This window comes from Oncorhynchus mykiss, chromosome 12 (genome assembly GCF_057628025.1).
Source record: "Oncorhynchus mykiss isolate SJ-2025 chromosome 12, ASM5762802v1, whole genome shotgun sequence".
Taxonomy (NCBI): Eukaryota; Metazoa; Chordata; class Actinopteri; order Salmoniformes; family Salmonidae; genus Oncorhynchus; species Oncorhynchus mykiss.
Window position 1 is genome coordinate 80,304,693 of NC_143033.1, and position 13,067 is coordinate 80,317,759.

The 13,067-nt window shown below is 43.2% G+C and overlaps 1 protein-coding gene across 3 annotated transcripts in view; it reads right to left on the reverse strand.

Annotated features, from left to right (window-relative positions):
- The window catches only part of plppr2a (phospholipid phosphatase related 2a), a 51,033-nt gene extending 38,248 nt beyond the window's left edge, over positions 1–12,785 (reverse strand). For all 3 annotated transcript variants that reach the window (XM_036938536.2, XM_021625030.3, XM_036938535.2), the window contains exons 1-2: positions 12,282–12,785; positions 5,789–5,916 (exon numbers count right to left, since the gene is read on the reverse strand). In XM_036938536.2, coding sequence (XP_036794431.1) covers positions 5,789–5,863 — 75 coding nt within the window. In that variant the 5' untranslated portion in view covers positions 5,864–5,916; positions 12,282–12,785. The remainder of the gene's footprint in view (positions 1–5,788; positions 5,917–12,281) is intronic.
- Positions 12,786–13,067: the final 282 nt, after the last annotated feature.

The following is a 13,067-nucleotide window of genomic DNA, read 5'->3' on the forward strand; positions in this document are numbered from 1 at the left end:
TGAAGCTGGAGACTTATATCTCCCTCACTAACTTTAAGCATCAGCTGTCAGAGCAGCTTGCCGATCACTGCACCTGTACACAACAAATCTGAAAATAGCACACCCAACTAACTCGTCCACATATTGTTATGTATTTTTGCTCTTTTGCACCCCAGTATCTCTACTTGCACATCCTCATCTGCACATCTATCACTCCAGTGTTAATGCTAAAATGTTATTATTTTTGCCACTATTGCCTATTTATTGCCTTTACCTCCCTAATCTTACTACATTTTCACACGCTGTACATAGATTTTTCTATTGTGTTATTGACTTTACGTTTGTTTATCCCATGTGTAACTCTGTGTTGTTGTTTTTGTCGCACTGCTTTGCTTTATCTTGGCCAGGTCGCAGTTGTAAATGAGAACTTTTTCTCAACTGGCCTACCTGGTTAAATAAAGGTGAAATAAAAAAAATGAATAAAAAAACTTCCTGAATGCAAAATGGTAGAATGCTCCAATCAGGAAAGCTTTAGAGCCTCTTTGATAACACAAACTAGGTCCAGGAGAGACACTTGTGTAGTGTAAAGAGATGGATCTAGATTCTAATAAACTCAAATCATCATATACGATTTTACTCGTCACGTACTTCGTAAACAACAGGTGCAGACTAACAGTGAAATTATTACTTAAGTGTCATTCCCAACAATGCAGAGAGAAAGAAATGTGACAATGTGATTTTCTGGATTTTTGTTTTAGATTCCGTCTCTCACAGTTGAAGTGTACCTATGATACAAAATTACAGACCTCTACATGCTTTGTAAGTAGGAAAACCTGCAAAATCGGCAGTGTATCAAATACTTGTTCTACGCACTGTATATGTTTTACCGTTTAGAAATAAACTGTAAAATATCACACCGCACCTGAGTAGCGCAGTGGTCTAAGGCACTGCATCTCAGTGCAAGAGCATCACTACAGTCCCTGGTTCGAATCCAGGCTGTATCACATCCGGCCATGATTGGGAGTCCCATAGGGCAGTGCACAATTGGCCCAGCGTAGTCCGGGTTTGGCCGGGGTAGGCTGTAATTGTAAATAAGAATTTGTTCTTAACTGACTTGCCTAGTAAAATGTGAAGGCATAGTTTTTTGAAAATTCACTTACAGTGCATTCGGAAAATATTTAGACCCCTTGACTTTTTCAAAATTTGGTTGTCACAGCCTTATTCTAAAATGTATTAAATCGTTTTTCCCCTCATCAATCTACACACAATACCTTAATGACAATGCAAAAACAGGATTTTAGAATTTTCTTGAAATAAAAAACTGAAATATGATATTTGCATAAGTATTCAGACCCTTTACTCAGTACTTTGTTGAAGCACCTTTGGCAGGGATTACAGCCTCGAGTCTTCTTGGGTATGATGATACAAGCTTGGCACACCTGTATTTGGAGAGTTTATCCAATTCTTCTCTACTCAATCTCTGTAAGGTTGCACAGCTATTTTCAGGTCTCTCCAGAGATGTTCGATCAGGTTCAAGTCCGGGCTCTGGCTGGGCCACTCAAGGACATTCAGAGACATGTCCCAAAGCCGCTCTTGGCTGTGTGCTTAGGGTCGTGGTCCTGTTAGAAGGTGAACCTTTGCTCTGGAGCAGGTTTTCATCAAGGATCCCTCTGTACTTTGCTCCGTTCATCTTTGCATCGATCCTGACTAGTCTCCCAGTCCCTGCCGCTGAAAAACATCCCTATAGCATGATGCTGCCACCACCATGCTTCACCGTAGGGATAGTGCCAGATTTCCTCCAGAGGTGACGCTTGGCATTCAGGCCAAAGACTTCAATCTTGGTTTCATCAGACCAGAGAATCTTGTTTCTCAAGTTTTAGGTGCCTTTTGGCCAACTCTAAGCGGGCTGTCATGTGCCTTCTCCTGAAGAATGGTTTCCGCCTAACCACTCTACTATAAAGGCCTGATTGATGGAGTGCTGCAGAGATGGTTGTCCTTCTGGAAGTTTCTTCCATCTCCACAGGGGAACTCTGGAGCTCTGTCAGAATGACCATTGAGTTCTTGGTCACCTCCCTGACAAAGGCCCTTCTCCACCCGATTGCTCAGTTTGGCTAGGCGGCCAGCTCTAGGAATAGTCTTGGTGGTTCCAAACTTCTTCTATTTAAGAAAGATGGAGACCACTGTGTTCTTGGAGACCTTCAATGCTGCAGACATTTTTTGGTACCCTTCCCCAGATCTGTGCCTCGACATAATCCTGTCTCAGAGCTCCATGGACAATTCCTTCAACCTCACGGCTTGGTTTTTGCTCGGACATGCACGGTCAACTGTGGGACCTTATATAGACAGGTGTGTGCCTTTCCAAATCATGTCCAATCAATTGATATTTACCACAGGTGGACTCCAATCAAGTTGTAGAAACATCTCAAGAACGTTCAATTCCGAACAAGCAATGATTACATCAAGCTTGTTGGATGTGCATCAAATTGTTATGCCGTTTGTTTTGGTTGGGTTTCAGATTATTTTTTGCCCAATAGAAATGAATGGTAAATAATGTATGGTGCCAATTTGGAGTACTTTTATTCTAAATTAGAATCAAATACGTCTTTCCGACCACTTCTACATGAATGCGGATGCTACTATGATTATAGATAATCATAAATGAATCATGAATAATGATGAGTGAGAAAGTTAGAGGCACAAAGGCCATACCCCCAACACATAGATTTTGGAGGGCATGATATTTCTGCCTCTGTACCTTTCTCACTCATCATTATTTCCATGAAACACTTATATTCTGTACAACATAATCTGAAACAAAAGCAAAACAATGAATTTGTAAAAAAAATCCTTCTGAAATAGGGACCTCCGAATCACAGTCTTTCACCAGTCATTCACGCTTCTCTCATTGTTTTACTTGAACTACTACTTTCCCTTCCACAGTGCAGAGCTGCTGAAAACACTGTGCTGTGGCTACCTCAAGCTGGGCTGGCTGGCTGGCTGGCTGGCTGAGTGCTGAGTGCTGAGTGCATTCTCCCTGCATTGATTCAGAGGCCAAAACATAAAGCAGGGGCAGCTCTTTAATGGACATTTACCAGATGGCAACCAAAGGAAAAGTCAGTTTTTCTTTGTGTCTTAGGGCTCCAGCTGATCACAGCACTCTAAAAAAAATGTGTGTGTGTGTGTTCTTTGTGCACTTCACTTGAAAGACTCTCTCCGACAGGTGTTACCCACCATCACACACTGGGGTTATTTTTAGAGACGGAGGAAGCAAAAGAGAAGGAAAGGTGTCATTTCACCTATTTCAAGTGTTAATGAGGCTGTGTGTGTGTGTGTGTGTATGTGTGTGTGCGTTCTGAACATTAATTAAAATTCTACTAAAATCAAGGCAACTCGTTTTGAAATGGACAGATGTGGAATATTCATTACAGTAAATTGTCACCATTACCATTCCTTGTCCTTACTGTGAATAAACTAACACAACAAAACGGAGCTTCATTGGCTAAATTCAACATTAGCAGAATATAAAGACAAATTGACTCTGGTTAGACACACAAAACCACGACGAAACAGTATTACTGAGCTTCCAAAAGCAGCTCTGAAAGCCTTTACAGTACATCAACAGTGCCCTCTGGTGGGTATAGAGTCCTCGCATGAAACGCCGAGGGGAAAGGTTCATCACACTGCATGTGGTGAGAGATAGATGATGCCCACACAAACACGATTATGAGTACTGCTCATGCCAAAGACAAACACCCCTGCAGTCAAGGAAATCTCCAACGTCACAATGATTCTGACTCATAACCATTCCTTCCATAACCGTGGCTGAGAAAAGTGGGACATGTTCGATAAGAGGGTAAAGCACATCATGTATTACAGAATGGGTCATTTTCAAGTCCATGTAAAACATTTGAAAAATTGAGAGTAAAACAGGTTATTGTTGCTTTTAATATTAGAGTAGTGTGTGTGTGTAGAGCATATGATTTGACTATTTATTTTTGTTCATTGAAGGTGACGTTTCCAACTATTAGGTTATTCCTGCTTCCACATTAAAGCCGCAGCCATTATACAAGACACATTCCCACACTTCATAAACTGAATCTGTGACCACCCATACATGGTCCTGTGTGGACAGGACACGTCAATATTAGGTCACATGACGCACCACACACCCCAATCACATGGCACCGGCTGTCCAATAGCAGTACATCCAAAGCATTCAGAGGGGCTTGTATTTCCTCCTCCATTGGTCTGGATAACTGTTTATGTTAATGTGGCCTTTACAACCCCCAAGCTGTGTTCTCTGCTACACCTGATTACTTATACACACACAGTGGATTATTTCCTAAAAGCATGTCTGTGTTCTGACAATGGCATTTCCATGCATCCTTTGTATCATCCCAGTGCTGAGAGAAACTGACCTGTATAAGCGCTATTGATGTTGAAATTCACATTCAGATAGAAGAGACGGAAGGAGATATAATAAATGTCTATGACTTTCAGGGAGCGAGAGAGAGAGAGAGAGAGAGAGAGAGAGAGGCTATAGCCTGCATAAGAGGGTAGGTAGTGGATGAAAGGAGGCAGAAGAGAGAGAGACAGAGAGAAAATGAATCCAACTGATTGGTTTCCATGGAAACGGGCTGATGAGGTGTGAGTCTAAATAAAAGAGCAGGTCCTGGCTCAGTCTAAATCACTGTCTGTCTGTGACACACCGCTGAGAAGGGGAGGGGGACGGGGAGAGGGTCAGGGGAGATGGACAGAGGAGCTAAAATGGTTGGGTCTCAGTCAGACCACACTGTCACATCTTCTGCACTCACTCACTGCTACCTCACATATTGCACATTATGATTTCACAAATCCCACATATCACTACAACTGTACTGAATACCACGAGGTCTTACATCCAATATAATATAGCACTTCATTCCTCATATAATACTTTTCACCTTCCATGTCATACATCACACCTCACATATGGACCTCCATATTTCACATGACACAGACCACCTTGTAACTCAAATATCACCTATTCCACCTCACATTTAATATGTGTGAGGGATGGCACAGTGGACTAAGGGAGTGCTTTTATTGTGGACCATAATCTAGCAGCATAGAGACCTTCAATACCCTCTGAGTAATGTAGCTCCCACAGCAATACGGGACACGCCTACGGGAGAGACCTTGTCCTGTGTGTGCGCGCTTGTAGTCTGTATGTGAGTCTGTGTCGGTGTGTGTGTGTGTGCCTGACAGTGTGTGCAGAGCATCCAGTACCTATCCAAAACACAGTTAGCTGTGATATCACTAAATACTTCAATGGATCAGATGCAAAGACTCATATAAACAGGGAGCAGAGATCACATATAGTAGCAGTGTGAAGACAGGAAGCGCCATCTGAACAGATTACATACTATAACAACTATTTTATACCATATGACAACTGTTTTCCACCATATCCACGTTACTCAGTCTCAGCCATGGCAGTGTGGTGGATGTGTGTTGAGCTGACAATATTTATAACATTTTCCACTGAAGCTAAAGATGAAAGTGTTCCCTGGCGGCTGGACAGCAGACAACAGCCAATTGAGGTCAAGTAGTAGAATGAATGGAGCTCATTGAGCTCTGAGAGGAGCGGAGGGGGGTGAGAAACTGAATATGGGGAAGGTTAAGGGTAAAGGAAATTCCCCATAAAGAGATATCATCAAACAGCATGAAAAGGCCCTACTGGATCCATGAGGAGCCAGAGGGTATTTCATCAGCTCCTCCCAGTAGTGTCATTTTAGCCAATCAGGAAAAGAAAGACATGGCAACTCACCTCAACAAACAAGAAGCAGGGAACGATGGAGCTGCTGCTCTTCAAACCTGGCTTCTCCTCCTCCGCTGCCATCATTCTCTCGTTCTCTCTCTCCTGTCCTCTCTCCAGCACTCTCTCTCTCCTCACACCTGTGAAGGAAAGAGCGTTCCAGGTCAGTAAGAGTTGTCTTGATCTAAAGGCAGCTTGAGGTTCAAAGTATAACATTAAGTTTTATCCCATGACAAGAATGTAGCGTTGGATGGAACAATGGGTCTTGATGTTCTTATACAGAATAACACTTCTGTTTACATGTTACCTCTGTGGCCATAAGACAAAGTGCAAAGACCCACCCACACACTCCCTCCCACTCTCCCCAACACACACAAATAAACAACTAAATAGTATAAAATAAGCCTATCAGTGGGCAGTAATGAGCCTCTCCCTCAGTCCTGATGAGTCAGTGCTGAAATGAAAATACAGATTGTGTCTAACACTGAATGCCACTATAATGAATGGAACCTTTATGAGCTAGAATAAACATACATCCAGCCAATACACAACACAACATGGAAATAGCATATCTTAATGATGCATGCTACAAAGTAGTCTTAGATTAGAAATATGCTCTTGACATTTGCATAATCACATTTATGTTCACATCTATTTATATTCCAACCAAGGCACAACTCTCTGTCTGCGTGTCTTATTCAATGTCATGTCTACACACTTTACATGGCAGGTAAAGGTGTTCTCGAGTGGCTAGATGTCCTTTACCATTCGGCCATCAGATCTGCCACCAAAGCTCCTTATAGGACACATCACTGCACTCTATACTCCTCTGTAAACTGGTCATCTCTGTATACCCATCGCAAGGTTGATGCTTATTTATAAAACCCTCTTAGACCTCACTCCCCCCTATCTGAGATATCTACTGCAGCCCTCATCCTCCACATACAACACCCATTCTGCCAGTCACATTCTGTTAAAGGTTCCCAAAGCATATACAGTGCCTTGCGAAAGTATTCGGCCCCCTTGAACTTTGCGACTTTTTGCCACATTTCAGGCTTCAAACATAAAGATATAAAACTGTATTTTTTTGTGAAGAATCAACAACAAGTGGGACACAATCATGAAGTGGAACGACATTTATTGGATATTTCAAACTTTTTTTAACAAATAAAAAACTGAAAAATTGGGCGTGCAAAATTATTCAGCCCCCTTAAGCTAATACTTTGTGGCGCCACCTTTTGCTGCGATTACAGCTGCAAGTCGCTTGGGGTATGTCTCTATCAGTTTTGCACATCGAGAGACTGAAATTTTTTCCCATTCCTCCTTGCAAAACAGCTTGAGCTCAGTGAGGTTGGATGGAGAGCATTTGTGAACAGCAGTTTTCAGTTCTTTCCACAGATTCTCGATTGGATTCAGGTCTGGACTTTGACTTGGCCATTCTAACACCTGGATATGTTGATTTTTGAACCATTCCATTGTAGATTTTGCTTTATGTTTTGGATCATTGTCTTGTTGGAAGACAAATCTCCGTCCCAGTCTCAGGTCTTTTGCAGACTCCATCAGGTTCTTCCAGAATGGTCCTGTATTTGGCTCCATCCATCTTCCCATCAATTTGAACCATCTTCCCTGTCCCTGCTGAAGAAAAGCAGGCCCAAACCATGATGCTGCCACCACCATGTTTGACAGTGGGGATGGTGTGTTCAGGGTGATGAGCTGTGTTGCTTTTACGCCAAACATAACGTTTTGCATTGTTGCCAAAAAGTTCAATTTTGGTTTCATCTGACCAGAGCACCTTCTTCCACATGTTTGGTATGTCTCCCAGGTGGCTTGTGGCAAACTTTAAATGACACTTTTTATGGATATCTTTAAGAAATGGCTTTCTTCTTGCCACTCTTCCATAAAGGCCAGATTTGTGCAATATACGACTGATTGTTGTGCTATGGACAGAGTCTCCCACCTCAGCTGTAGATCTCTGCAGTTCATCCAGAGTGATCATGGGCCTCTTGGCTGCATCTCTGATCAGTCTTCTCCTTGTATGAGCTGAAAGTTCAGAGGGACGGCCAGGTCTTGGTAGATTTGCAGTGGTCTGATACTCCTTCCATTTCAATATTATCGCTTGCACAGTGCTCCTTGGGATGTTTAAAGCTTGGGAAATCTTTTTGTATCCAAATCCGGCTTTAAACTTCTTCACAACAGTATCTCGGACCTGCCTGGTGTGTTCCTTGTTCTTCATGATGCTCTCTGCGCTTTTAACGGACCTCTAAGACTATCACAGTGCAGGTGCATTCATACGGAGACTTGATTACACACAGGTGGATTGTATTTATCATCATTAGTCATTTAGGTCAACATTGGATCATTCAGAGATCCTCACTGAACTTCTGGAGAGAGTTTGCTGCACTGAAAGTAAAGGGGCTGAATAATTTTGCACGCCCAATTTTTCAGTTTTTGATTTGTTAAAAAAGTTTGAAATATCCAATAAATGTCGTTCCACTTCATGATTGTGTCCCACTTGTTGTTGATTCTTCACAAGAAAATACAGTTTTATATCTTTATGTTTGAAGCCTGAAATGTGGCAAAAGGTCGCAAAGTTCAAGGGGGCCGAATACTTTCGCAAGGCACTGTACATCCCTGGGTCGCTCCTCTTTTCAGTTTGCTGCAGCTAATGACTGGAACAAGCTGCAACAAACACTCAAACTGGACAGTTTTATCTCAATCTCTTAATTCAAAGACTCAATCTTGGACACTCTTACTGACAGTTGTGGCTGCTTTGCGTGATGTATTGTTATGTAGTGTTGTCTCTCGTCTTTATTTGTGTTTTGTCCTATATTTATAGATAGACAAATAGGGGCAATGCAAACGGGACATTGTGCCCAGCCAGTGAGGAGTCTCCTGAGCTCGGAATTGAGGTTTTCCCTGACTACAGGAAAAACTTCAGGTCCTAGTCATAGGCTATTGCTAGTCAGGTGGTCAGGGGAAACTCAGGGCCCTTCTTACGGCCATCCAACCTCTGAAGTGGACCAGAAGTCATCCTGAAGAGATCATATAGCTTGGATCTGGTCTGTGAGAGTTCCCATTTCCTGGGCGTTGTCAGATTGACCTCTATTCTGGGGAAATTAGTGTTGTGTGCTGGAAAGCTTTCTCTTTTTCCCCCACACTGACAGTCAGTCAGGCAGGATGTCAGAGAATAGGCTGTGAGGATGAATAAGGAATGAGACTGGGCTCTTAGCAGCAGAGAGAACAACGCAAAGCGGGGCTGCTTTTAGAAAGAGCTCTCTCTCTCTCTGAGTGGCCGGCCAGGAAACATCTTGTAGCTGTGACCGTGAACAAGCTGAGGCCCCAGGTAAGGGAAAATCACACAGGATATTTTGGTGATCCTGCTCTACTGATCCCAGCAGCAGATGGGAAGTGTAATGCAGCCTGAGTGGACGGCCGGGTGTCTAACGTCCCTAAGATCAGGATGTCAGGAGGAGGGAAGAGAGCAGGTCAGCACACAGGTGTTGCTGTTTGAGATGGGACAGTGTCTGTCAAAGAGAAAGCCTTTGTGTCCATATGTGCTACATACCGAATAGACAAGATGTAGTATTTTGTAGAAACCTTATGGGTGGGCAGGGAAAGGGAGGAGAGGGAGGAGAGGGAGATTTGTTGAGGAAGATAAAAGTAGGACACCAGGGGCAATTTACCCAGAGATAGGAGAAAGAGTGTTGTCTGATAGCAAATGACTGCCTGCGCATGCATGTGTGTGTGTGTGTGTGTGTGTGTATGTGTTTGCGTGAGTACAGCTGGATTTGATCTGATTAGGGAGGCAGGGTGACAGGAGTCCTGATCTTATTGGCTTGCCATCCATCAGAGAGCCCAGCCAGCTTGTCGTCACTGAGACACTGCAGCCCACAGACACACACACAAACACAAAAGCGAGAGCAATTGAGGGAAGAGACGAAAATACCAGGGAAAGAGAGAGGGAGGAGGCAAAACTATTGTTGGAAAACTAAAGAAAAAGAATGAGAGATGGGGGTTAGGAGGAAAGGACATGTGAAGGGAATGAAAGAGGATGAGGTTGTTAATATGAATAGACTAGTGACTAGTTAGCTGACACAGAGGAGGAGGAGGAGAACTATACAATATCCTGCTGGTCTGAATCCCCAGTCTTAGGAGAGGAGCCCAGGAAATCATATGTCCACTCTCCTCCCTCAGACACACACGCACAGGCACATGTACAGACACACACCGCCCGGGGACACAAAGGCTAATTGGACACTACAATCTGTATCACGGCTGCCTTCACGTCCAGCTATTTCTACCACATACTGAGAAATACTACAACTGCGCAGAGATATATTTCATCTGCACAGATGTATATTGCAATATTCTATATGAACATAAAATAGCAAAGTACAATGTACAGTGCCTTCAGAAAGTATTCATACCCCAATATTATTTTTCTTACCCATACCCCATAATGACAAAGTGAAAACATTTGAGCAAATGTACAGAAAATTAAATATCTAATTTACATCTGTATTCAAACCCGTGGGTCAATACATGTTAGAATCACCTTTTGGCAGTGATTATAGCTGTGAGGCTTTCTGGGTAAATCTAAGAGCTTTGCATACCTGGATTGTAAAATATATGTACATTACTCTTTTTAAAATTCTTCAAGCTCTGTCAAGTTGGTTGTTGTTCATTGCTAGACAGCCCTTTTCAAGTCTTGTCATAGACTTTCAAGCCTATTTAAGGCAAAACTGTAACTAGGCCGCTCAGGAACATTCAATGTCTTCTTGGTAAGCAACTCCAGTGTATATTTGGCCTTGTGTTTTAGGTTATTGTCCAGCAACATTGTCTCAACAGTCTCTCAGCAGACTGAACTAGGTTTTTCTTTAGGATCTATTCCATTACTTTTTATCCTAAAAAACTCCCTAGTTTGACAAGCATACCCATAACATGATGCAGCCACCACCATGCTTGAAAATGTGAAGTGAACTCTGTACAGGCTTCCTTCTTTTCACTCTGTCATTTAGGTTAGTATTTTGGAGTAGTTACAATCTTATTGATCCATCCTCAGTTTACTCCTATCATAGCCTTTAAACTCTGTAATTGTTTTAAAGTCACCCTTGGCCTCATGGTGAAATCCCTGAATCGTTTCCCTCCTCTCCAGCTACTGAGTTAGGATGGTTGCCTGTATTTTTGTAGTTTCTGGGTGTATTGATATACCATCCAAAGTGTAATTAATAACTTCACCATGCTCAAAGATATATTCAATGTCTGCTGTTTTTTACCCATCTACCAATAGGTGCCCTTCTTTGTGAGGCATTGGGAAACCTCCCTCGTCTTTGTTGTTGAATCTGTGTTTTAAATTCACTGCTCGACTTAGGAACCTTACAGATACTTGTATATGTGGGGTACAAATATGAGGTGGTCATTAAAACATAATGTTAAACAATATTATTGCACACAGAGTAAGTCCATGCAACGTATTATGTGACTTGTTGAGCAAATGTATACTCTCTTATTTAGGCTTGCCATAACAAAGGGGTTGAATACTTATTGACTCAAGACATTTTAGCTTTTCATTTTTAATACATTTTTAAAACATATTTACACTTCAACATTATGGGGTATTGTGTGTAGGCCAGTGACAATTTTTTTGATGTAATCCATTTTAAATTCAGACTGTCACATAACAGAATGTGTAAAAAGTCAAGGGGTGTGAATACTTTGTGAAGGGCACTGTGTATGGCAGTCTGGTTGATCCTTTCATCCTTGAATGTAGCCATCCCCCTGACACAGTACTACTTAGAGAGGTACAAGGTAGTATATTCAATGTGTTTGTACAATCCAATGCAGCATTTACATGGCACTGACTGCTTCTTTCTTTCAACCTGTGTGTGGCTATCCTGTGCTGCTGAATACTCTCCTATAACCAACCACGTTCAAAGAGATCAGTCCAAGTCCCTTTAATCACTGTACTGTTTGTTGTCTTGGTGCATTACCAAGGTGTGTGTAGTAAGCATGCATGATGGTAGTATGTTGAGTGTGTGTGCCTTGCTCTTGACCGACATGTTTCACTCAAACCAGACCGACCACATGCTGAATCTGCAGATATCCGTGTGCAGAACGCATAAACACACACACACATACACCACACGCACACTCCTTCACTTGCGGTAATAAAAACATACACTACCCCCCTGCCAGAGAGACAATTCCACTTCACGCTATTAATAGGGCGGTGGAGGGTGTAGATAGGGCGGGGGGGGGGGGGGGGGGGGGGGCTAATAGGATTTCAGAACGCTAGGTTATTAGAGCTTCCCTTTGGGGAATACCATGGTGAAACACTCCTCACCTCCACATAAACACCAAAACACTCTCATTTGCCTCAACCACAATCTGAACCATTGACATACAACACAATGCTAACATGCTAATGCTCGTCATACTGCAACCCATGCAGACAGAGAGGAAAACAGACGGAGGAGAGGAAAACCCATCACCCCCTCCCTCTTACCTTAGACACCTCGCTGCTGCCTAGCTCCTCTGTTGCAGTGGCACCAGATTCCTACGCGGAGGCCATGTCAGATGAGGGAGAGTGCTGTGAAAATCTCCCCACCCAGCTGCCTCTCTATCTCTTTTCTTCTTCTCTCCTCCTCCTGCTCCAGAGTGAAGTGAGGTACCGGAGCTCCTCAGACAGACACTCACACACGCGCGCACGGAGATAAAGCGAGCTAGCGACTCCCCAGCCCTCCTCACACACTCGACACACTCCCCATCTAATTAGCCACTTCAAATAAGCAGTTAATCAATTAAGTGGCGGGAATTACTGCATGTGCTGCGCTGTCTTCCAATACAGACCGAGAGGCAGCGTGTGTGGAAGATTGTGTATTCGCGTGTGAGTAAGAGAGAGAGAGAGGGGATGTGTGGTATCTGTGCCACTAGAGAGAAGCTCATTTGTATTCAAAACTTGTTTCCTTCCATCCCTCTCTCTCTCTCTGTCCTCCCTCTCTCTCACAGTGAATGAGGGAGGGAGGGGATGTAAAACTCAAACAGAGTGGTGTGTGTGAGAGAGAGAGAGAGAGAGAGAGAGAGAGAGAGAGAGGGAGGGCGGGAGGGAGGGAGGGAGGGAGCTCAGGTGTGCCTCTGTGTCGGGCTGCAGCCTGCCTGCCTCAGGGCACACAATCCAATGAATACATGGCTATTGATCTAGGGCTGGTGTGGGTTTAATACGGCAGGTCAGGACTGATAAGAGATAGGGGCTGACTGCCTGCCTGCCACTGTTAAACAGGACAGGGTCAAC